General features: G+C 41.3%; 1 protein-coding gene across 2 annotated transcripts in view; it reads left to right on the top strand.

The window, feature by feature from the left end:
• Positions 1 to 16,652: 16,652 nt before the first annotated feature.
• Positions 16,653 to 26,814, top strand: part of LHFPL6 (LHFPL tetraspan subfamily member 6) — a 258,726-nt gene continuing 248,564 nt past the window's right edge. The window contains exons 1-2 of one of the 2 annotated variants that reach the window (XM_004054413.5): positions 16,653 to 17,299; positions 18,794 to 19,351. In XM_004054413.5, coding sequence (XP_004054461.4) covers positions 18,967 to 19,351 — 385 coding nt within the window. In that variant the 5' untranslated portion in view covers positions 16,653 to 17,299; positions 18,794 to 18,966. The remainder of the gene's footprint in view (positions 17,300 to 18,793; positions 19,352 to 26,814) is intronic. The other variant, XM_055360020.2, reaches the window with a different exon arrangement.

Here is a 26,814-nt window from a genome sequence, read left to right as displayed (position 1 = left end):
GTGCTGGCTTTCTTGAATGCTGATTATGCTAGCAGAGAAGTTGTCATGTGAAGAGACTCAGGACCTCTGGTTAGCCAGGATGTTGCAGGCAATGGAATTAGCTTCTCCTTCCTTGGAGCAAGGTTATTCTGTCGTGACTTGCTGTGATATCCTGAGTTGGTTGGTCTCCAGCCAGGAGGTGGTGCTTTAAAGAGCACCAGCTGCCATAGTAGAAGGGGGACATAAGCTTGCCCTAAGTTGGCCAGGATAAGTATTTGGGTTTCTCAGGCAATGGGCAGGGCCATAAAGCTCCCAAGGGTTTATGTCTCTTGTGATTGCCTACCAGGGTGGGTAGAGAAATGCCATCAGGTGGGGACAGGGTTAGGCGGGTCTGAGCTCAGACTATTTTTGGGTGGGTCTTGCTGTGGCCACTGTGGGGGATGGGGGGGATGATTCTCAGGCCAATGGGGTTATGTTCTAGAGGGAATTATGGCTGCCTCTTTCACCAGGGAAGTGGGGGAAAGCTGGTAGCAATAGGCCTCACCCAGCTTCCACACAGTTGGTGATGCTGGTCTCACTTTGGGTGTGCCCTGCTAACAGCTCTGAGTTTATCTCCAGGAAGCCTGAGTGCAGGACTCAGACCTTGCCCCAGGCTATAAGCTACTCTGCTGAAAAAGCAAGCATGGCTTTCAGGCTTTGCCCCTCACCCCTCCCCATCTCCCCACACTGTCGGCTATGTCTTCTGCTCTTCTTTCTGCAGCAGTTCCCATTTACTACCCAGATTCTGCTCAAGACTTTGTGCACAGCCGAAATTATTACAAAGTTCAGTTGGAAGTTTATTTTACCCTGTGACCTCCTCTCAAATTCTGCTGGCTGCCTTCCCTGAGGGCCCCCGTGAGATATAGTCAAGGATGGCTTCTCTGGGCTTGAGTTGGAGGCTGGGAGTGCCTACATGGCTCTTTCCACTACTGCTTCTGCTTTTATATTCATGCTAAATCTGTTTTGGCTCTAGGTAAGGTTAAATCCTTCTCCCAAAATCTGGATTTTCAGGTTCCCCAGTGGGGATATGTGTTTGGAGGCAGGTTTGCCCCTCCTCTCACACTTTGGGAACTCACAGCTTTTCACCTGTCTCATGGAATTTGCGGTGGCCTGCTACTTCTTTCAAAGGATCTGTGAATTGTTTTGGTTTCCCTGGTACTTTCCTGTGGTGGTTCTTGGAGCAAAAGTCCATGGCATGAGTCTCCACATGTTCTGTCTTTCCAAATGGGAGCTGCACGTTAGCCCTGTCTCTGATCCTCCATCTTCCTCCTCTCTCTTCTTTATTAGAATTTAAAGATAAGAAACTTGTTGTGAGGAGTAGAAAACATTTTGAAGATGATGCCAAGTCCTGTGGGTGAGTTCTGGCTTTGCATTTAACTCCTTGTATGACTTTTAGCAGGATAAAACTTCTCTGAGTTTGTTTTTTCATCTCTAGATGGAAATAATCCCATCTGGCCTGCCTCACATGGCTGTTGTGGAAGTTTACATGAGAAAAAAAATCTGAAAACACATTCTAATCTGTGCCATGTCCATCAATGTGAGGTGTAGGTGGGCATATTGGCTCATGCCTATAATCCAGCACTTTGGGAGGCTAAGGAGGGAGAATCTCTTGAGGCCAGAAGTTTGAGACCTGGGCAACATAGGGATGCCCAATCTCTATTAAAAAAAAAAAAAAAAGAAGTGAGGTGTTATCCACAAGAATGTCCAGCACAGAGAAAGACATAGAGCAAGTTCTTAATATGTTTTTTTTTAAAAATTGTATCTTGGAATACTTGGAAATTTACGGAAAATTTGCAAAGATAATATGAAGAGTTCCCATACGCCCCTCACTCAGTTTTAGTTTCCCCTAATGTTATCATTGTTATACAATGGTAAATTTGTCCAAATGAAAAACACCAACATTGATACAGAACTATTAACTAAATCCCATACTTTCACCAAACTGATATCCCAGTTTTTCTCCTAATGTCCTTTTTCAGCTCCAGGATCCCATGCAGAATACTATGCTGCATTTAATCCTCAGGTCTCTGTAGTCTCCTCTGCTCTGCAACAGTTTCTAAGTCATTCCTTGATTTTCATGATTTTGACAGTTTTGAGGAGTTCTGGTCAGGTATTTTGTAGGACAGCCCCCAATCCAGGTTGGTCTGTTGGAGTCATGGGATTTTGGAAGGAAAACCATGATGCTGAAGTGCCCTTTTTTCATATAATATCAGTTGTAGTTGGTGTCCATATGACATTATTGGCAACGCTCACCTGAGTCACTGGGTTAAGGTAGCACCTGCCAGCCTTCTCCACCGAAAAGTTACTATTTTTCCCTTTCCATACTCTAGTCTTTGTAAGTGAGTCATTCAGTCGAGTCTGTCTTCAAGGGTTAGAGGGATAAATTCCACCTCTTTGGTGGAGTGGGAGATGGGGAAATATATACCTATATTATTTGGAATTCTTCTGTAAGGAAACAGTATTTTTTTTTTTTTTTTTTTTTTTGAGATAGAGTTTCACTCTTGTGGCCCAGGCTGGAGTGTAATGGCATGATCTTGGCTCACTGCAAACTCCGCCTCCTGAGTTCAAGCGATTCTCCTGCCTCAGCTTCCTGAGTAGCTGGGATTACAGGTGCCCACCACCACACCCAGCTAATTTTTGTATTTTTAGTAGAGACGGGCTTTCATCATGTTAGTCAGTCAGGTCTCGAACTCCTGACCTCAGGTGATCCACCCACCTTGGCCTCCCAAAGTGCTGGGATTACGGGCATGAGCCACCATGCCCGGCCAGGAAACAGTATATTTTAAACCATCGAATAACAGGAACAATATTGATTGATATGAGGTTCAGTTTTTATTCTCTGCTTACTTAACTTCTGGTAAGAAAGCTAAGATTAATAACCTTTCAGCCAATAGGCAGAGTGCAGGTGGGAGAATGAAGAGTCACTAAAGACCTAGAAAACCCACGAATTAGAGAATAAGCCTCTTTATGCCTGAGAGTTGACTGTCATTCCAGCTACCCCATTGCCAAAAAGCAGAGCTTCCTAATATGGGAAACCATACTCCTGTGACAACAGCAGATGTCGCTGTTGAGTAACGGCCGTGTAGCTTCTCCCTCACGGGGTCTTTGCCTAAATACTAAGCTCTTGCTGTAGACTGAAGAAGCAACATTCTATATCCATCATTTAAATTCTTCCCTGGAAGATATTTTAAAATTTAAATAAGAAACATAATATTTATTCAGTTTCTGCAAACTGATCAAAGTAAACACTGTGTGGGGGTTTCTGTATCAATTCTAAAGTCTGATATAGACTATTTTAGTGGAAACTTGGGTAAGTATTCCATTTAATTTATTGTTTTGTCAGTAGACTTTCTTAAACATTTGATACTCAGATGTATCTCTATTCTTGCAATGATAAATATGGACAACAATATGAAGAATTAGAAGGTCACGGATACTTTTGAGACAGTATGTTTTGTATTCTATCCACAAAACTCATTTTCAAAAATAATTGTTAGTGAGAACTGATATAAATCAGTTAGGGCTATTGATTGCATGTATGAGTTAATGTTATTTAAGAAGGATTTCAAGATTGTACTAATGAACCCAAAGTACTCTATGGAACCCAAAGTGCTTTCACATCTTAAAGTTACTTAGTAGGACCATCTGGGCCTCAAATTGTTGAGTCCAGTATTTTCTTTGTCTCTGCTAAGGTGGCTACTAAACTGGATTGTCAAGATAGGCTCAGAAATAGGGAGGCAGAAAGAAAACAAAGTTAGAGTTGGACTTGATTAGAGCAAGAAAAATCTCACTTTTGGAGGCTTTTCTCTCAGAATTCTTTTTTATTTTTTATTTTTTATTTTTTTTGAGACAGAGTCTTGCTCTTGTCACCCAGGCTGGAGTGCAATCACGCGATCTCGGCTCACTGCAACCTCCACCTCCCAGGTTCAGGCGATTCTCCTGCCTCAGCCTCCCAAGTAGCTGGGATTACAGGTGCCTGCCACCACACCAGGCTAATTTTGTTTGTATTTTTAGTAGAGATGGGGTTTCACCATGTTGGCCAGGCTGGTCCTGAACTCCTGACCTCAGGTGATCCATACACCTCAGCCTCCCAAAGTGCTGGGATTACAGGTGTGAGCCACCGTGACCAGCCCTCTCTCAGATTTCTTGAGCTCAGAGTAAACATATATTTCTATCACTTCTCCACTGTTTGATTTTCATTAAAATGTATCAAAGTATCAGACATCATGTCCATTGAGAAGTCTTTATTGGCCACCATTTTGTTCAAGATAGTAAGCTGATCAATACATCAAAATTAGGGTACTGTTTGATGTTTTTATTTCTATGAAAAACTTGGTCAGAATTTGCCTTTTCTTTGAAAATAAACTGTGGAAAACATAATAGATTGCATGTTGAATAATCATGTTTTTAAAAGAAGGTTCATGTTAGTTTCATATAACAATTTATCTTAAAAGGGTAAGTCAGACTTTTATTGTAAGTTTGACTGTGTTGGATTATTTCTTGCCAACTGATCCTAGAATAATAAAAGAGAAAACTTATTATTGATACAATAATAGCCACCGTTTATTGAGCAGTTGCTACATGTCAGGCATGGCTTTAAGTATTTTACATATATTATCTTATTTAGTCTTTACAATAACTCTATGGGCAGAGATTATTATCTCTACCTTGCCCATGAGCATATTGAGTTTTAGACACAGGCTAAGTGTATTAGTCCCTTTTCACACTGCTGATAAAGACATACCCGAGACTGGGCAATTTACAAAGAAAGAGGTTTAATTGGACTTATAGTTCCATGTGGCTGGGGAAGCCTCACAAACATGGCGGGAGACAAGGAGGAACAAGTCATGTCTTACATGAATGGTAGCAGGCAAAGAGAGAGCTTGTGCAGGTAAATTCTTGCTTTTAAAGCACCAGGTCTCATGAGACTCATTCACTATCACGAGAACAGCACAGGAAAGACCCACCCCCATAATTCAATCACCTCCCACCAGATTCTTCCTACAACATGTGGGAATTGTGGGAGTTACAAATCAAGATGAGATTTGGGTGGGGACACAGCCAAACCATATCACTAAGTAACTTACCTGAGATAAGAAAACCAGGGAGTGGCAATGCCCAAATCTGCCTCCTCTAAACTACACCTGGCCTTCCTCTCACAGGAGGTATTTCTATGGCTAAATCAAATTCAGATCAATCCTGTCTTGGTAGCAGCAAATCATTATGCTATTTCTGATGCTTCTACTTAAGTTGATTACGTGTCAACACTTGAAGAAAATCTGAAAAAAGCACGTAGACAAAAAAAAATCTTTTCTTTTTAATATTAAACAGAAAAAAACAATTGGAATTATGTTCATTGTACTATGTTATGTTTAGGGTCTTGACCTTAGCATGCTCCTGGCAAACCAACTGTCCCCTATAATTCATCTTAAAAGAGATTGTCAGACATTTACTGTAGATTTGAATGTATTGAACTGTTTTTAACTAAATAACTTCTAAGATGGCAGAATAGAAATTATGAAGAACCTGGGTAGGGAAATAAATGATTTAAAACTGATGGTTTGGATTAATTTAGTACATTTGGATGCCTGACATCAGATTGTTCTATCATTCTCCAGCACTGATTAGTACTGATTAGTGTAATGGAATTATTATTATGGCTTTAAAAAAATTAAAGAGTATTATTTTATCTAAGTAGTATATGAATAAGAAATGGGAGAAAAGTTAATCAGTGGCACAATGGTGCATTCATTCACCTATATCCCTGCTGTGGTTTGTTTAATCTTCAAAAAGTTTATCTTATGTAGCTAACACACTACAGCAAGAAATTTTCTGACACCAGCTTGACTGGCTATTGGTAATTACTTTATCAGTCTCATTCCACAAACTTTATGTAAATCATTGCTATAGGCTGAATGTTTGTAACCCTCACAACATTCAAACATTGAGACCTAACTCCCAATGTGACGGTATTCAGAGGCAGGGCCTTTGGGAGGTGGTCAGGTCATGAGGACAGAGCCCTCATAATGGGATTAGTGCCCTTATAAAAGAGATCCCAGAGAGCTCCCTCGCTCCTTCCGCCATGTGAGGACACCACAAGAGAAGATAGCTGTCTATGAACCAGGAAGCTGGCCCTCACCAGACCCTGAGTCTGCCAGTGTCTTGATCTTGGACTTTCCAGCCTTTAGGACTGTAAGAAATATATTTCTGTGTTTAGAAGGCACCTGATTTATGGTATTCTGTTATATTGTATTAAGTATTCTGTTACATATATTCATGGTATTCTGTTATGGTATTCTGCCGTTAAAAGTAATGGCAAAAACTGCAATTACTTTTGCACCAACCTAACAGCAGCCCTAAGGAACTAAGACAACCATACAGCTTTGTTTGGAGCAGAGAACAGAAGGATGACCAGATTCCTCATTTTATACTGTTACTTGTCCAAAATCAAGCAACAATTTAACAGCTACACCAAGCTCAGAAGTGGGTGTTCCTGACTTCTACCTTAGTGTTTAGATGTGGCATTGAGCTTCTTTTTGTGTCTCCCTCTTTTCTGTCTCTTTATATACAAAATTGCAAGTTAGGAGGCATCAATCAAATGCCGGATGTTTATTCTCGGTCTATTTAGCCAGACTCAAAGGCTTCTTTGGATCAAGGAAATCAGGCTTTTCCTCTCTTTGCTGCACCATAATTATTTGTTTTCTAAGTTACATCCAGGTTGAAATAAGAGTTGCAATGTTTTCAGATCAAAAGCAGTGTAAGTAAAAACTTAAAACTCTGAAGTAAATACCTTTACATAATTTCTGATTGAGAATCATGACCATGAAAGAAATAATAGCCACATATACGAAAACAAAGGCAAAGGAAGAAATATAATTAAGCGACAGGGAGCTTATAGCAAAGATAGAACGTGGGCTTCTCCTGACTTAATGCCACTTTCAATATACCTATACTAAGCCAAGCCTGTGCCCATGTTAATGTGTTAAGAGTAGAGACATTTGAGATACTAATCAATTAACAGAAAAGTCAGACAAAATGAAGCTGAAATCTAACATGTATCCCTACACCTAGAAGAGAAATTACTGAAGATTCAATCTCCTTTTTGCTGCATTTCTGCCACTAGGAGGCGCCTGGTATAAAGAAACAAGTACTTAACAGTCAGGAAAATTGCATTACAATCCGAGCACTCTCATTAATTCAAGCTCTACCAATTACTAATATGAATAAAGGAACTGATTCATGTCATCTAAGGCAAATGATCATATATAATGGTGAAAAATTTTATTAGATAAAGACACTGTTGAGAGTAAATAGGTTATAATAGACGTGATATTTGAGTCATAATTAGCATGTTGAAGATCCAGTCTCAGAATTTGAACTCAGGTTTCTGACTCCCCATGTAGTGTTCCTTCCGCTCCTGAAGGCAGTGCATTCTGATTATGATGGTCAGAAGCGCATTCTGATTATGATGGTCAGAAGCCCGTTCTGACTCTTCTTGGAAAAGGTAGATCTCTCTGAAGGCAGTTGAGCAGTGTATTTTTATACGCTTTTCGTTAGACCAGGAGTTATGTGGGATTCTTATTTTAACATTTTGGCTCAACGTATCTCTTTAAGGCAATATAGAATTCATGCTAAATAGATGAAAATGTGTTGTTCTTAAAGACGTTTCCTTTCTAATAATATAAATAAGATTATTTTATGTTTTTAAAAAGCAGACTGATATTTGAGCTAGTTAATTTTTTAGAAAGGCACAAATCTAAATTCCCTTAGCAAGATAACTTTGTTCTTTAACTGGGGCAAGGGGTGGGGCTCAGAAAAACTCTTATAGTGCCTTTGGTCATGATCACCCCCAGAGGGTGAACAACAGGGAGACACAGGGTGAATGCTGAAATGCCAAACAATACAGAGAACAGAAGAAAGACTTACCTTTCCAAGCGCAGCCTAAGAGAGAGGTGCTAAGGGGCTCAGAAAAAGTTAGGGGTGCAGAAGAAGTCATTGAAGGAGGGAGAGGGACTGGCCTGGCTGTACAAATTGGCAGTAGGCAGAATTCCCTGAGGAGAGAGCAGCCTGTGTGAAATCCCCCATGGCAGGGGTTCTAGGATTAGGAGGCCCAGTATTCCATTTTGGGTGAATTGCTATGAAGAACCAAACTGCAATCCCCCTCCCTTGTCATCCTGTAAGCCTTTAGGAAAACCACTACCTGGTATGGTCTTACTTGGGAGATAAAGAAGTCTGTTACCACTTGGGATTTACTAGGATAACTCTAGGATGAGACAGATGTGAGACCCACAGCTCAGAGAGAGGAGACCAGGGTTTCTCCAAGGAATCTGCAGAAGTGCAGGGGCTTCACCGGATAGGGGTGTGAGCTACTACAGAATGTTAAGTTGACCCAAAGTTAGGCCTTTGCGACATGTTAGGCTCAAAGTCAAGGTAGCATATGAAATTTTAGTCTTCTCTTTCCCTCTCCTTCTATTCTTCCTTCCCTCTCTCCATCTCTGTCTCCTTTCCCTCTCTCTCCCTCCTCTCCAACTCTGCTGTCTAACTGCTGATATGGTTGATGTTGTATGCTGCTCTTAACTCTACTCTTATTGTATCTTCTGCTTCTTGTCACCTCACCCTTGCTCTTTAGCTTTTTGTCACACAGACATAGATCTTTCAAAGGCAAAAGTAGCCAAATATAATAGCATCTCTTTTCATCCAGTCATTCACTCTAACTGGCAAATCAACCAAGTACAGTGTTTAAGATGCAATCTTTAACAATTTAACTCAGTGCCAACTGCTAAAAATTAGTTCCCACTTTTTTTCTTTTTTTTAAAAATTATTTTATTTTATTATCTTTTTTTAGGAGGAGTCTCAATCTATCACCTAGGTTGGAGTGCAGTGCAGTGGTGTGATCTTGGCTCACTGCAACCTCTGCCTTCTGGTTTCAAGCGATTCTTCTGCCTCAGCCTCCCGAGTAGCTGGGATTACAGGTGTGTACCACCACACCTGCCTAATTTTTTTTTTTAGTAGAGATGGAGTTTCACCATGTTGGCCAGGCTGGTCTTAGCTCCTGACCTCAAGTGATCCACCTGCCTAGCAGTTCCCTCTTTTCCACATGACTTCATAGTACAGCCCTGGTGTAGCTGGCATATTGGTCAATAAACAGTAATATTTCACTGATATTTAAATGAATGTGCTAACATTCACTTTGTGTTAGTTCATCTTGGGGTCTCTGAATGGGGCCAATAAATATTACTCCTCTTCCCTATATGAAATCTGAGCTAACTGGAGGAAAAAGTGGCAGATGGAGAACAAAATATCACATTTCTCCCTGAAAACGGCTAACTTGGGGGCTATAGCTTAGTGAAGGGCAAACAGGTTTGCTAACTGAACCCCAGAGCTCAGCAGATTTGTCCACCTGTCCCAGTCTCAGCAGTGTGAACAAGGAAGGCCTTCTGGGTAGCACACGGGCCCTCCTGCCCCACGAGGGAGATTTGCCCACAAGAGAAGAGCAGAGCAAACCAGGCACGCATGCACCGGATGTTTCTCGCAGATTCTCTAATCGCCCCAGGGGCTCAGAGGAGGGGACAGAGCACAGGTGCATTGAGGGAAAATTCTTCCTGAGGAAAACCAGAGACCTGGGGAAGAGGCATTTTCCCTCTACCATTTTACCATGGCTACAATATGAAATCATTAATTCACGAAAATTAAATATGAGGGACTTATATTTAATTATATATATTTAATTAATTAAATATAAGAGGGACTTGCTAAGTCCATCTTAGTATTATAATACCAATTCAGTGTTTCCAATTTTGATTTTCTACTGTATGGATCATTTTATTATGTTAAAATGTATAAAAGTATATTCATTTGGTCCTTGCAATGCATCTTATTTTAAGATTTTAAAATACTGTGGAAATAAATCTTTGTGAATTTTCTTAGAAGTTAAAACTGATTGGTGGCAAATATTACACTTTTTAAATGTATATACCCATAATATTCATCTTTCTACATATTATGGAAAAATAAAAACACAAACCAAAAAACATAGTCATAATGTTGAAAAAAACAGAGATGATTTTTGACCCTGGAAGAAAAAAAAAACCCTAAAAGCAGCAGAAGCATGACCCTGATTCAGTATTAAACATAATTATGTACTGCTTTAAAATGCAAACTGGGTCACGTAGCAAAAGTATATATATTACGTATTATGGACATTTTCAATTTTGATGGTTTAATGTGAAGTATTTGCTATGTTAAATCTGATTTAACGCTTCACTTTTTTTCTTATAAATAAGTTATTAATTTAATATTTGTATGCTACTTTAATTCATAAAAGAATAATACATAGAAACTCTATGGCACTTCATAGTCCAAAGTAATTTGCAAACTTTAAATGAATAATGCAGACAGCAACACTGGGAGCAGGTCACAGATGGTATCTACCTCATTTCCATGAAAGCTCCTGGGGAATTCAGTCACACAAATCACTATGTTTAGAAATTGTATGTAACTAGACAAATACAGTTTCTATGGGGTGGGGGGTGTCTTGAGTCTATCAAACACATGAAAGAAAGTTCATCGAAAATGAAATGGGCAACTCCGATTTAATAGGATGTTGAGATAGCTATGGTAAATATATGCATACAAATAGGAGAGTTAGCATTCTAAAAGCAATGCACTATCTCACTCATAGACTACTGGAGATGGAGTCCAGGAAATCTGAGAGATCACTTGTCCCCTGAGATTTTTCCCCCATGTATATAATGGACTCAATGCAGTAAAATATCATAGCAATCAATGCCCCTTTAAATTAGTCTTGAGAAGGGATTTGTGAAGGGAAAGGGCAATTTAGAAATGAAGGGAAGTGTAATCCCAGCACTTTGGGAGTCTGAGGCGGGCAGATCACGAGGTCAGGAGATCGAGACCATTCAGGCTAACACGGTGAAACTCCGTCTGTACTAAAATACAAAAAATTAGCCAGGCATGGTGGCAGGCGCCTGTAGTCCCAGCTACTCGGGGAGGCTGAGGCAGGAGAATGGTGTGAACCCCGGAGGCGGAGCTTGCAGTGAGCCGAGATTGCGCCACTGCACTCCAGCCTGGGCGACAGAGCGAGACTCCGTCTCAAAAAAAAAAAAAAAAGAAAAAAAGAAAAGAAAAGAAAAAGGAATGAAGGGAGGAAGGAAATGGCAGAATGGAGGAACTTACCATGATCTCCAACTATGTTTTTTTCAACCTTGTTCACTGCATCTGTACTGAAAACTGTGATTGTAGGTTTTCAGCTGGCGGAGCATTTCTTGGGATATCTCACAGCATGTGTCGAGGAAGAAATCATGTATTTTTTTCATCGACAAAGAAATGGTGAGCTCCACATCCAGGAGAAGTTAAGGAAAAAATCTCTCCTCCCTGCCCCTATTTAAAGCCTGTCTTTTCTTATCTACTGGTTCTCATTTGGACCTCCCACCTGTCTGCATCTCTCTCTTGCTGGTTTGTATTTAAGAGGAACCTTTTCGTATCAGGCTATTTTATAATGTTGAGAATTTCTGTCTCTCTGAATTGCTCAAAGTTGAGACTTTAAGAATAAACATTTTATAAGCCATTTTCATAGCTGTTCCTGTTTCTATTGCCACACTTCAAGGAGGGTCCATCTTCTGCAATACACACTGTGGACAATGAATGCCTCCCTAGCCACTGTTTGCTTCAGAAATTCTCCCTCAACACTGTTACGTTCTTTCCTGGTTCTGTTTCATGTCCCCACACTCTGTGCCTTTGTTGTGGTGCTGGCCTCTTGAGTGTAACAGAAGAGTTGGTATGAATAGTGTAGCAGGTAATAACAGTGACTTAACCAGGTGAGGATTCTTGATCTTACCCCAAGAGAAGTCCAACAGCCTAGTGCAGATAGGGAAGAAGCGGACTCTTTTCACCACTTCGCTCCATCATGGTTCATGTGCTGGCTTTCCTCCTCATGCCTGTTGCTTCATGGCTGCACAATGAATGCCGCGCTGCAAAGTGCTATCACAACTGTTCTCTGCGCTGGAAGAAAGAAGAGGTGGAGGTGATGGTACCAGCACCCTTCAATGACCAGAACTGTCACACGGTGTTTCTGGAATCTCTAACCAGGTTTTTCCTCTGCTTTCACACCAACACAGTAACAGTCAACACAGAAGACTTCTGTGACCCCAAGGTATGGGATATTTCCCCACCAGCAAACAAGCAATCACCTCTGCAGCAGATACCAGCTGGGTGTCCTCCAGTTCTATTCTAACAATATCTACCTGGAAATGACATCAGATCCCATAGATTGAGGCCTTGGTCCCCAAGACTGCCCCTGTCACCCCACATCAGTCACAAGTCTGGGCCTTCAGAACTTCTGACAAACTGGCTTCAAGTTGGGGTTTGCATGACCCCTTCTTTGGGTTCAATTAATTTCCTGGAGCAGCTCACAGAACTCAGGGAAACACTTATGTTTACCAGTTTATTATAAAAGGATATTACAAAGGAAACAGATGAAGAGATGCACAGGGCGAGGTATGGGGAAAAGGGTGTGGAGCTTCCATGCCTTCCTGGGGCACAACATCCTCCAGGAACTTCCAGTCCTCTTGGTTTTGTTTTGTTTTGTTTTGTTTTTGAGATGGAGTCTGGGTCTGTAGCCCAGACGGGAGTGCAGTGGTGCGATTTGGCTCACTGCAACCTCTGCCTCTTGGGTTCAAGCTATTCTCCTGCCTTAGCCTCCTGAGTAGCTGGGACTACAGGTGCACACCACCACACCCAGCTAAGTTTTGTATTTTTAGTGGAGACGGAGTTTCACCATGTTGGCCAGCTTGGTCTTGAACTCCTGACCTCAGGTGATCCGCCCACGTTGGCCTCCCAAAGTGCTGAGATGACAGGTGTGAGCCACTGCGCCAGCCCTCTTGAGTTTTTTTGTTTGTTTGTTTTTGAGACAGAGTTTCGCTCTTGTTGCCCAGGCTGGAGTGCAATGCTTGGTCTTGAACGCCTGACCTCAGGTGATCCACCCGCCTCGGCCTCCCAAAGTGCTGGGATTACAGGTGTGAGCCACCATGCCAAGCCTGCCCTCTTGGGTTTTTATGGAAGCTTCATGATGTCACCATTCCTTTCCTCAGGATATGGAGTGGGTCCCTCTCAGGGGAGGGTCCTAAGACCCACAGTCAGAAAGGAGGGGGAAAGATTAGAGTCCTGCCTTGGGGCAGGTGAAAGGAGAGCAGAAGCAGGTTAGAGAGGTTCTGTTTCTTGAGGTCTGCTCCTGAGGCCTAACATATCCAACACTGTAACAAAATACTGTAACAAGGGCTATGGGTGTTGGGAGCTAGGAACTGTAGACAAAAATTAATATATATCATAACACACACATTGCCCCTCAAATTTCAAGGGAGGCTAGGATGTGGAGATTTTAGCTTTCACTGCTTTTGTAGGAGATAACAATGTAAAAGAAGTGAGTTGGAAATGATATCAGCCAAACTGTAGTTTGCCACAATTGCGGACAGACTAAATCCCTTTCCAGTCTCTCTCTGGTAGTCAGAAGTGATTGATTTCATTATGTTCTCGATATTTCATTATCATGCTCCTTCCCTAATTTCACATAGCATACCATTTGTTTAAAAATTAAATACCCACTCTGTAGGCTGCATTAGAACAAGGATAGTAATCACAATGATATTGATTTGTTCATTAAATCCCACAATTACTGTTTGATTATTGAGTATCTGTCTACATTGCCAAGCACTGAGATACAATGTTCACTGATGTATATTTCCTCTCATTGAAAATGTCTTATCTATACCATGCTTTATCAATTAGGAATGCTTTTAGCTACTAAAAGGAGAAAATTCAACTCATAGTGATTTAAACCATATTAAAAATCTGTAATTTACTTTTTAAATAATTCAAATGGAGGTGAGAAGCTCTACAATGTTAGATCACTGGGATTATGTCTCTGTGACCCCCCACCTGGTTACAAGAAGGCTGCTAGAGCTCTAAACACCTCATCCTTCAAGAATGTGCCCGAAGACAATCATGATGGTGAGAGAACTATTCTCTCACGTCTCCTTATTTTATCAGAGAATACAATCTTCCCCAGAGGCCTCCTTAGCGAACTCATTGGCTAGAGCAGGATCAAGTGGCCATTACTTGCTTTAAGGGATGCTAGAAGAGTATCTGGTGAGAAGGGAGAGGGGATTGTGAATTAATACTGGGTAGCCAACCAAGAGTGTTGTCATAAACACTTTATAGCTTTCCATATACTGTCACATTCATGATCTCATCTTGTGACTCAATGAGACTACTATCCAAACATACTGGAAACCCAAACCTGGAATAGGTGTTATAAGTGGCATCTGCTATGTGGGAACTTCTGGCTGTGAAGTAATTTAATGGTCCTTTAAAGGTACAAATTTAATGCAAAGGGGCTTAAATAAATTATAATGCATTTTTCTTACAAAGTGTGCATGGAAGAACATAAGGAGTAATTCAGAAGATATTATAGTTTAGTAAGATAATTAGAAAGAGAAATCAAGATATGTGGATTATAGCCTCAGCTTTGGGTAAGACACTGGAAGAATTTTGAGCCTCTGTTTTGTCAGCTGTAAAATTACATACTTGAAGAAGATTAGATGATCTCTAAATTCCTTCTCAAAGATAAGAGGACCCATATAACCATGATGCTGGAAGTTGTGAGCTTAAAAAAAATTAAAATAATCTATTGCAATCTCTTTTTAACAATGAGGTAACTTAGGCTTGGAAAGATCACCGTTTGTCTAAATTCACTTATTTAAGTTAGAAATTTGAGTCCCAGTATTATACTTTCACAAATAATTGATATTGCATCCCAAAAGATTTTTAAAAATTTGGCCTCTTCTATCATTTTTTTTTTCATTTTAGGCAGAATCTCTGTGATAGCATTTACTCTGCTTAAGAGAGTGCAAATAATGAGATTTTTTTAAAGCCATTTTTTAGCTGTAAATTTTTGGGCAAATTACTTCTTATCCTTGCGGTAAAATAATAACTGTTCCTTCTTCATAATTTTTCTTTTCTTTTTTGAGGACCGGATAAGTAATCTATTAAGAGACCTTAATGTACTAACACACAGCAAGGAGTCAATCTGTAGTAACCATGATTATCATTAATATGTCTCCAGCCAGCACTTGAGCTTAAGCTTTCTCAAACTTAAGAAAGTGTTTGAGAGCAATTTCCCCCGCAGGTTGTATGGAGGTGACTCTGATTCTATTATTATTTTGTCTTTTATGATCATATCTTCCACCATCATATTATGTAGGTATGAAGGCTCTGTGTAATAACTAAGGGTGTGGTACCTAACTGGAAGTCAGACCAATCATTCTTATGCTGTCACTGAAACCAGTAACCGGTGATTTGTAAGAGAAGAGTTAAAACAACTTAAACTCAACAACAACACCAAAAACGAAAACACTTAAATTGGGGATTCTGAATATGGGATTCATGGATGGGCTTTAAGGGAATGGGAAACCACCTGATATTTCATTCAAATGATTGACATTTTGGCCCAGGTAATTTTGGGGACTGTCCTGTGCACTGTATGTAGCAGAATCTCGGGTCTTTACCAACTAGATGCCAGTAATACTCCCCAGTCATGGGTTATGATAATCAAAATTATCTTCAGACCTTGCCAAATATCCCTTTCCTTCTTCAGAATTGCTGTGGTAAAGCTTTATATGTCTGCGCATTTTTTTTTCCGGAAGGCTTATCAGTTTCATCATATTTTTTAAAAGACCTGTGACCTCAAAATGCTTGGAACCAATCACTTGAGGTCTTTCAAAATAATAATAAAAGAACACATGTCTCCAGCTGTCGTTGTGGGAAAAATGTACACCATCATGGCTAATTAAAATGGTGCAGTCTGAAAATCTGCTATGAAATATATACCTACCAATTTATTACTTTCAACTCCTCTAAAAAGACACCTCACAAAAACTGTATCTGGGAAACTGTCTACTTCAAAAACTGCTGTTCCCAGATGGCATACTTCTTAAAATACTGTCTTCAGCAGAGACTCCCACAGTCATCTACTGAATCTAGCTCTAAACTTCTAAAGGGGTTAGTGCTAATGACAAGCGGAAAAAGTCCTCAAGTCCAGAGGGGAACTAAAAATCAGTTGTTTCTCAGAAAAGAAATCAAATGATGGAATAAATTGCAAAATTGATCAGGAGGCAGGATGGAGCAGAAGGGAGGGAGGAAGTGAAGGGAAAGGGAGGGAGGGAGGGAGAGAGAGACAGAGAAACAGCGAGAGAGAGAGAGAGAGAGAGAGAGAGAGAGAGAGAGAGAGAGACCTTTGAAAGAGTGTATCTCTTGGGAGAGGCTCGCTAGGGGTCCGCCCCTGCCTTCTCCCTGGCTCGTCTGGAAAGGCAGCTGCCCCCATGCCATACATGAGCCTTGGGCTGTCTGCTGTGCTTTAATTCCCACGTCCACAACCGCCTCATTCACCGCCTTCCAAAGTGACCACTTCTCAAAAGCCTCCTCAAATCTCAAAGGGGCCACTTTACCCACTCTTTAAGGCCCTCCTTCCCGTCTACGGCTTCTTTTAACGGCGGCAGGAAAACAGGAGCATAAAGGCGAACAGTAAACCCAGAAAAGCCCCAACAGGCAAAGTGTGTCATCTTCCGTGGCCCCTCGGGGTCACCCAGGAAGACAAGCAACTTTCTCCCATACTTCTCGGTCTGTCTGCCTTCCCCACTCAGCTTTGAATGAGACGCAGGGAGAGGGGGCGCGAGAGGGCTCGGGGCTAGGGGAGGAGCCGCGAAAGCTGCCCCCGGGGGTGGGCCTGGACCTGCGCGGACAGCGGGGCACCCCCCCCACTCCCTTCCCGGCGCTCCAGGAACGTCCCCGGTGCGTCCTGGGTCTGTCTGCGCGGAGTTCCCCGGGGCGCGAGGGGAGGGGACTGGAGAAAGAGGAGGGCCGGGCAGCGGAGGGGAGGAGGCGGTGCGTGCCTCGCCTGCCAAAGGGAGATCTGCTCCTCTGCGTGCGATCCCCGGCGCCCGCGCGCGCCCACAGCGCTCCGCCAGAGCCGCCGCCGCGGACTCGCCGAGAGTGGGGGTCTCCGCTGGTGCCAGCCCGCTTCTGGAGACCCTCCGCCTCCTGCCAACCCCTGCTCTTCCAGGTCGGGCCCCGGGGTTCTGCGGCTGTTAGGGACAGAGGCAAAGAAGGGCAGGACGGTCTGGTTTCCCGTGGATGTTCCCGCCCGAGAAAGACAGCAAGTTGTTGTGCGCCCGGGACGCGGGAGGGAAGGTAGCCGCCGCCCGCCAGCCATGTAAGTAAATCACTCGGCTGCCCCGTGGGCGTGGGCTCCGCTGCTTTCTCCCGGGCTCCCTCTCTGCCCCGGAGCCGGAGTTGGGCTGCTCCCGGGCTCCGGACTTCCTGAGCTCGGCGGATCCGTCGGCTCTGCCTGCCAGCCGCGTCCGCTCTTGGCGTCTGCCTCCGGGGGGTGCTGCCTTCCCATCCTTATCCCCTCCCTTCGTCCAGAGCCGGCTGGCAAATGCCTCTTGCCCCCTTTTAGAATGGAGGGATCATTGTGTGTCTCCATGGGTGGAGTGGCTCGGTGAGGCAATGGCAGGGGGCTAAATATGGGCTTGTCTTGGCGAGGGCGCCTCACCGCAGTTGGAGATGGGGGCCCCCTGCCCGCAGGCCACCCCCTGCTGGTCTTCCCCAGCCTCGTGGCCCAGATAGATCAACTTCAGCCGCTGACTGCAGTTGACAAGATTAGAAAAAAAAGTAGTAGCCGACCTCCCGTTTGAGTGACATCCAGAACTGAAAATGGGCGGTGGTTAGAGAAAAAACGGGTAGGGGCGAGGTGAAGAAAGGGGGAAATTTGCTATGGACCCTGAAAGCTGGAGTTAGGGGTCCTGGGGGGTGGAACTCTAGGGTGGATGGGCTCTGTGCTTCTGTATTCATTTCTTTATAGAAAGTGTGAGAAATGGTTAAGGAACTCTTTTTGAAAGGCTGGGGTGGAAGTAAATGCCCCTGGAACCATTTGGATGACTGGGGTTTGATGTAGAATACTGGGAAGTATGGATTGCTGTTCAAATTAGACAATCATTCAGTGGGAGAAATGATTGCAATAAAACTGTTGGAATCAATGAATCAAAACTGCAGACTCAAAATAAGTCATACACAGGCATTCTTTTACACTAGAAGATGTTAAGACTAAAGAAGTTCTGAAATGCTGCTGAATGAGTACAAAGAGTGTCTGGTAATAGTTCTGTACTGTGTGTGCCTCCGCAGACCATAATGCTTGTTAAATTTATGGTACTCTGCAATTGTGAAAAATTATCCTAATTAAGTTTGTTTGGCTCATGCAGAGAGTTAATGCACCCTTAAAGGGACACAGAAAAGTTGCAACAAACTATGAGCATGAACTTGCAAGCCAAAAAATGGAAATCATGGCATGGTTCATTTTATTTTAATTGTTTATTGCCCAGTGAAAATGCTACATTACTTTTAATGTGAGTATATAATATATAGAATGAATTCATTGGCCTGTCAAATAAAAATCAGGCGTTTCTTTAAGTAAATAGCTGTCAGAGTTAATTTGGAAATATTTATAGAAAATAAAGACATGAAAAAGCTTTGAGCTGGTTTGACAAAAATCGAGTTATGAAGTTCATAGAGAGAATTAGTTCTTCCCACTTTTAAAGTGTTGAGGCAAGTCTCAATGTTTATTAATTGAAAATTGTAGACTAGCCGAAACAGTGTTATCACTTCTTTTAATGCCTTTAATTTTTAATGTTTCCCGTTGTTTTACCAGGGACCATCATCTTTAGTGCAGAGGATGGAAAGTTGATGCCCGGTAAGACTGAAGATCATTCTGCATTACGGAACTGTGGATTATCTGTGGGTCCCCGGTGATTTCACACCTTCATTCACTCCTGCAGTCCCTGAACACTTACTTGGGGTCCTCATTGCCCTATCTGGTGAAAGATGGCATCCAGCCTGACTTGTACTGGAGTAATCTGGGCTTTGCTGTCTTTTCTTTGTGCTGCCACCTCCTGCGTGGGGTTCTTTATGCCTTACTGGCTCTGGGGATCACAGCTGGGCAAGCCTGTGTCCTTTGGTACCTTCCGGAGGTGCTCATATCCTGTGCATGATGAGAATCGGCAGATGATGGTGATGGTGGAGGAATGTGGGCGCTATGCCTCCTTCCAGGGCATCCCCAGCGCAGAATGGAGGATCTGCACCATAGTGACCGGCCTGGGTTGTGGCCTCCTCCTCCTGGTGGCGCTCACTGCCCTCATGGGTTGCTGTGTTTCCGACCTCATCTCCAGGACAGTGGGAAGAGTGGCTGGAGGAATTCAGTTTCTTGGGGGTAAGTGACTTGCTGAGCTTGAGTTGTTTACTGGAATCCCAAAGCAGTATTAAAAGTTATGTTTCAGTTGTCTACTGAGATTATTATAAATGACACCTGGAATGCATAAGAGAAATAGATTTGGAATGGCTTTGATGATAGGTTGCCAAAGTCAAGATTATTGTCAGAATTGCTTTACAACTTCAAGAGTTCTTAATTTCTGTACATATACATCACTGGCCTGCTAAGTGCCACCTATGTGAAACAGTAACATCTAGGTTGTTTGAGGTGTAGTAGGGGCGACAGTTTGGATTTTATAGCTTCTTGTTCTTTATGTTAAACAATAGACAATTAGATTATCTTTGTCTTCATGGAATCCTCATGTGAAAGGTAAAGATTTCACAGAAAAGTGGAAAAGGTTTTTGATTCAACATTGTTATCATGAACCTCTAATACACTTTGGTGGATGCAAAATTTACTCTTGCCCAATCTTAAACTCTATTTCTAAATAAATGTTAACTATTTTAAATGAGAGATCAGTTTTATATAACAACTATGAACTTAACTATTCTACAGAGATAGCTATCCACTTAATTACCTTGTTAGGTCTTAACTTTCCTGGGTGCTCTTGCTGTGAAAAAAAAGAAAAGGGATATTTAGCAAATGATGTGTGCTTGTCCCAGATGGACTGGATAGTTTCACTAACGCCAGAAAAGGTTTGATTTTTACTTGGATTCCCTCCAGCAAGTATTGCTTCAATATCTTTGGTCATATGGTTTTAATTGTACTTTATGTATTTTCCACTGTGCTTTTCACCTCCATTCTTCAACCTGACTGGCTGAACTTGTCTGATTTACAGTCCACCCTCCTGGTGAAATATGACAACCTCCATAGATAGTGCAGAGTGAAGGGAAATAGGAAGCCTGGAAAACTTATACAATGTATTTGGAACTTCATTACAAAGTAAAGGTCTGTTACTCCCTCATTTGGTGTTTTCTTACAGTCTTTTGTGAAGAATCCAGAAGAAGAAAAATGAATTAAAAATGAGTAGTTGTGAGACAGTCTCCCCATATTAGAGAACCCCAATGGATTATTTCAGAGTATTTAATATAAAACTTTCAAGTAACATTTTCAGTAAAGTTTAATTCTTGTGCTGAAAATGCAAGTGGCAAAGTTTTGTGTTTTGAAATGAGATAGAAAGTTTTGTTTTAAAGTGAGATAGAATTGTCCATTCTTTCCTTACTGATGTAACTTGTTCTCATTTGGGTTTTTTCCCATTGGTTTTGCACCTTAGTCCCTCCCGGGAGGCAGTGTGGGGGACCTACCTGTCATCTCTTTACAGCTTCAATGTTTAACACTGACAAAAGTCTTGCATGTGATATGTATATTTACACAGGTATGTACTTAAAACTATTAGGAAACCTAAAGAAGTTGTCATTGAAAGTGGAAATGTAAATTCAGAGTTTGAAAACTTATAAATTTTAAGAATAGATTTTAAGAATAGAATTAATGCCAAGAGTATTTAAAATTTTTTTCTGTGAGAATAAACTTGGTCTGCTGTTTGTGTTTCACTTGGCTCAGGAAAAATGCTTAGGCAGTTTCATTTTCTCCTCTTATGGTAAATATTACTTTCCATTTTTCCTTCATTTTAGGGCAGGGCCTGCTATTATTTCTGGCAGAACAGGAAAATGCTTACAAAGAGAAATCAGTTTTTATTGATTATCTTTAAACGTGTAATGAAGGAAGGCAACAGGAAGTGAATCTGAGACCCATGAGATTTATGGTTCCTTCCCTAAGCTATGTATAGATTTTTTTTGAATTATATAGAGCTAAATGTTCTACTTTACAGAATACCCAAGGGGACAGACAGTTGGGGAAATTATATATATTTTTAAAGAACCATGTTCTTTTCTTTGTGAGTACTTTTCATGAACTCTGGCTTGGTAAGAGTTACTGACATTAAGCTAAGAGTATAATTTGTTAGTAGCAGCTGGCCGGGTGCGGTGGCTCACGCCTGTAATCCCAGAACTTTGGGAGGCCGAGGCAGGTGGATCACGAGGTCAGGAGATCGAGACCATCCTGGCTAACACGGTGAAACCCGGTCTCCACTAAAAAATACAAAAAAATTAGCCGGGTGTGGTGGCGGGCGCCTGTAGTCCCTGCTACTTCGGAGGCTGAGGCAGGAGAATGGCGTGAACCCAGGAGGTGGAGCTTGCAGTGAGCCGAGATCGGGCCACTACACTCCAGCCTGGGCGACAGAGCAAGACTCCGTCTCAAAATAAATAAATAAATAAAATAAATAAAGATAAATAAAATTTGTTAGTAGCAGCTGATATTCTCTCATTTCTCAAAAATATTTCTTATACTGGCAAAAATAATTCTGGATCTAAAATCTAAGAGGGTTTTACAGAATCTCACCTCTCGAGGGCACAAGTAAACATACCCATTACCAAAGATAACAGTAAATTTAGAATTAAAAAATAACTTGAAATATGGAAAAGGTTTTAAAGAATCTGCTGTTTATCACTGTTACTTAATGGAGACCAGATGACCAAAAAAAAAAAAAAAAAGCTTCGAAAAGAATTCCCTAGGTAGCTTGTTCATTTCATAATTGTTTGGGTTTTTATTCACAAAAACTTACGCAGTAAGTAATTTTATTTTAATAAATTTTTCCTATGATGAGTTGGGTTTCATAAAGACTCGGCAGAATGCCAAACCAGTGAGTTCTATGAATCTCATAGACTGCCATGCTTCAGAAATGTAATCAACATCCAGGGAACTTTGCTATGAGGCAGATTCTCCTGCTAAAAATGATATGCCCAGGAGGGTTATGTTTAGCTAAAGTTAGGCTGCTCCAAAAACAACAGGAAGCAGGAGAATGGCAAAATACAGAGGCATCCTGCTTAACCCCGCCTGCTGTGTCTAGAGTTTGTACATATGGTATAACATCAGGCAGTAAAACCCCTGCAGTACTTTGGAACAAGTTAAAGGACAAAATGTCAAACTTAATTCTGAATCTTCTTGCTATGGTTGGTTAGAGGTTAAAATGTCAGCTGTCAACTGATAGAGCAATGTAAAATGGGGCTGCCATACATGGATATTTTCTACCTATAGTAGGAATACCTCAAGGAGTCAGTGACTATCACTTTTCCTGTGGTGATCTGTACAGAAACTTCAATTGCCACCATCTCCATTTCATATTATAAGGTATGTTTATGTCTAACTTTAAAGAACCAGTGTGGGTTGAGTTACCCTCAACTGAGTTTTTAAAAGGCATGTAGAAAGGCTGTGGGGAAATACAATGTAAAATAAAAATGTTAACATGTATATAGTGTGGTAAGGATGCTAGGAGAAAATAGAGGCTTTAATTTTTTTTGATTGGTGAATATAAAATTGTGTGCTTTCAAATACCGTTTTAGTCATTAAGGACTTTAACAGAATTTTTAAAAATTAATATCAAACTTTTTGGTGCACGTATTAGTAAGATTTACATGCCTTGCAAATGATACACGTAAGAACGTTGTAAAGACATTTTAAGCGTATTTGTAAGTTCTGTCAGGTGGTGCTTGCAAATGTCAGAATCTGAATGTGTACATTTCATCTTAAGAAACTGCTGGTGCAGTAATGAGGAAGTACCAAAGAGAGTCCCATATTTATATTATTCCATGTTTAGTTTGATCGTTAGTCATATATACATATGAAATGCGTGTGGAATGCTAATCAGCAGTAAACCATTACCTTTCCTGCTTGGACACTGTTCTGTTCTAAGAAGCCGGAGATCATCTCAACTAATTGATAGTTAAGTGCTGCTGAAGACAGTAATGATGTCAGAATGTTTCTTTGAGCATCCCTTGCTCTGTGTTATGAAAGCGTCATTGCCTTTTCAGAGTCTCCTTACTGTAGAGTTCCACCTGGGCCTGTCTTTCATGCCTTGAGGGAGACTGTTTGGGACTCTCATTCCCTTGCTTTACTGTAAACCTGACCTGTCATATGATATGCCATGTTATGCTTTTCTTTATATCCAAGCTCTCTGCCAAGTGACAGCTGAGTAATAAGCTAAATAATGAGTGTTGGCATATTAATGGACATAGTGGCTTTCTGTGACAGTGTCTTAACTGAAAACAGTTGCTCTAATTTAAAGAAATGTAGAGACTTCTTCTTAGGTCACTTGGGGAAGCAGGCAGGGCTCTTTTTTTTTTTAAATTATGCCTTATAGATTACTATAATAACTACTCTTGTTTTATTTGGCTCACTCTAACCTATGATAGAAGGTCCAGGTGAGTTGTCTTGAGTTTTTAGCCAGCAGTTTTTAAACTCTAGTATGCATCAGAATCACCTGTGGGACCTTTTAAAACACGGATTGCAGAATTTCTGTCAGTAGATTTGGTAGAGTACCTGATAGTTTGCACGTCTAACATGTTTTCAGGTGATGCTGCTGCTGCTGGTTCAGAGACGACATCTTGAAAACCATGTCTGAATTAACCATTTCCTATTTAAGAAGATGAGACTTCTGGTAGATGGCTTACTTTCAGAACTGAGTTAAAGTGTAGTTGTGTCATAATCTGCTATAAACCTCTCTAAAATTGAACTATAAAGGGGGTCTGCTGCTGTAGTTTGGTATTGATTTAGCACATTCTTGTTCCATTTCTCTTAGTTCTTGTCACAACAAATTGTCTGCAATTCTCTCTCAGTGCATATTATATATAGATACATACATATATATGTTATAATATATGAATTATATATAACATTTCCTTTTATTTATCATTTTTTATACGAGACACAAGATTTTAGATATGAAGTATTCAAAATAAGACCTTAATACAACTTCTGAAGTTTGCACGCGGTGGATTTTCAGTAAGAAATTGTTAATTGAAAGATACGAAGACCGTACTATAGATCACAGGGATGGTCCTGGACGTCCCTTGGCCAACTCTGTACAGTCATGTACATCTTGGAAACAGAATGATTAGGCCAGAAGGGCACACTAGGAGCCAGTCCTTTTGAATTTCTCCTGCAAGGTAGAATGGCACTTAAATCAGCTTTGACTAATGAAAAGATCTCCTGGTCTTCAGCACCTTTGGGGAAGAAGGTGATAAACTCTTGCTCAGTGGTCATACTTTCTAGGGCCACAGACCATGCCTTTCATCACAACCACGAACACTGATAATATAAAGGAGCAAGCTTGAGATGGAGGCCTACATGGTGAAACAGTGGGAGTGGGGCTTTGCCAGCCAGGAAGGAATGAAAGGGAGCTGCATGCTGGGCGCGGTGGCTCACACCTATAATCCCAGCACTTTGGGAGGCCAAGGCAGGCCGATCACCTGAGGCCAGGAGCTCGAGACCAGCCTGCCCAACATGACAAAACCCTGGCTCCACTAAAAATATGAAAATTAGTCAGATGTGGTGGTGTGTGCCTGTAGTTCCAGCTAATCTGGCGGCTGAGGCATGAGAATCGCTTGAACCCAGGAGGCCGAGGTTGCAGTGAGCCGAGATTGTGCCACTGCAGCCTGGGTGACAGAGCAAGACTCTGTCTCAAAAAAAAGGAAAGAAAGGAAGATACACTGCAGGCCGCTGACAGTGAACACCAGTGAGAGCACGCACTCTAAGCTCAGGATTTATTAAAAGCAAGGATGTTGAGGAATTAATAAATCTTTTATAATCTAGAGAACACAAAATTTTATATGTTTGTATCTAATAATGTTTTTATTTTTATTTATTTATTTTATTATACTTTAAGTTTTAGGGTACATGTGCACAACGTGCAGGTTAGTTACATATGTATACATGTGCCATGTTGGTGTGCTGCACCCATTAACTCGTCGTTTAACATTAGGTATATCTCCTAATGCTATCCCTCCTCCCTCCACCCACCCCACAATAGGCCCCGGTATGTGATGTTCCCTTTCCTGTGTCTGTGTGTTCTGATTGTTCAATTCCCACCTATGAGTGAGAACATGCGGTGTTTGGTTTTTTGTCCTTGCGATCGTTTGCTGAGAATGATGGTTTCCAGCTTCATCCATGTCCCTACAAAGCACAGGAACTCATCCTTTTTTATGGCTGCATAGTATTCCATGTTGTATATGTGCCACATTTTCTTAATCCAGTCTATCATTGTTGGACATTTGGGTTGGTTCCAAGTCTTTGCTATTGTGAATAGTGCCGTGATAAACATATGTGTGCATGTGTCTTTATAGCGGCATGTTTTATAATACTTTGGGTATATACCCAGTAATGGGATGGGTGGGTCAAATGGTATTTCTAGTTCTAGATCCCTGAGGAATCGCCACACTGACTTCCACAATGGTTGAACTAGTTTACAGTCCCACCAACAGTGTAAAAGTGTTCCTATTTCTCCACATCCTCTCCAGCACCTGTTGTTTCCTGACTTTTTAATGATTGCCATTCTAACTGGTATGAGATGATATTTCATTGTGGTTTTGATTTGCATTTCTCTGATGGCCAGTGATGGTGAGCATTTTTCCTTGTGTTTTTTGGCTGCATAAATGTCTTCTTTTGAGAAGTGTCTGTTCATGTCCTTCGCCCACTTTTTGATGGGGTTGTGTGTTTTTTTCTTGTAAATTTGTTTGAGTTCATTGTAGATTCTGGATGTTAGCCCTTTGTCAGATGAGTAGGTTGCGAAAATTTTCTCCCATTTTGTGGGTTGCCTGTTCACTCTGATGGTAGTTTCTTTTGCTGTGCAGAAGCTCTTTAGTTTAATTAGATCCCATTTGTCAATTTTGCCTTTTGTTGCCACTGCTTTTGGTGTTTTAGACATGAAGTCCTTGCCCATGCCTATGTCCTGAATGGCAATGCCTAAGTTTTCTTCTAGGGTTTTTATGGTTTTAGGTCTAATGTTTAAGTTTTAATTCATCTTGAATTGATTTTTGTATAAGGTGTAAGGAAGGGATCCAGTTTCAGCTTTTTACATATGGCTAGCCAGTTTTCCAAGCACCATTTATTAAATAGGGAATCCTTTCCCCATTGCTTGTTTTTCTCAGGTTTGTCAAAGATCAGATAGTTATAGATATGCGGCGTTATTTCTGAGGGCTCTGTTCTGTTCCATTGATCTATATCTCTGTTTTGGTACCAGTACCATGCTGTTTTGGTTACTGTAGCCTTGTAGTATAGTTTGAAGTCAGGTAGTGTGATGCCTCCAGCTTTGTTCTTTTGGCTTAGGATTGACTTGGCAATGTGGGCTCTTTTTTGGTTCCATATGAACTTTAAAGCAGTTTTTTCCAATTCTGTGAAGAGAGTCATTGGTAGCTTGATGGGGATGGCATTGAATCTATAAATTACCTTGGGCAGTATGGCCATTTTCACAATATTGATTCTTCCTATCCATGAGCATGGAATGTTCTTACATTTGTTTGTGTCCTTTTATTTCGTTGAGTAGTGGTTTGTAGTTCTCCTTGAAGAGGTCCTTCACATCCCTTGTGAGTTGGATTCCTAGGTATTTTATTCTCTTTGAAGCAATTGTGAAT

The sequence above is a fragment of the Gorilla gorilla genome, chromosome 14 (assembly GCF_029281585.2).
Source record: "Gorilla gorilla gorilla isolate KB3781 chromosome 14, NHGRI_mGorGor1-v2.1_pri, whole genome shotgun sequence".
Taxonomy (NCBI): Eukaryota; Metazoa; Chordata; class Mammalia; order Primates; family Hominidae; genus Gorilla; species Gorilla gorilla.
The sequence above is the reverse complement of the archived record's forward strand: the minus strand, read 5'-3'. Positions and strand labels throughout refer to the sequence as shown.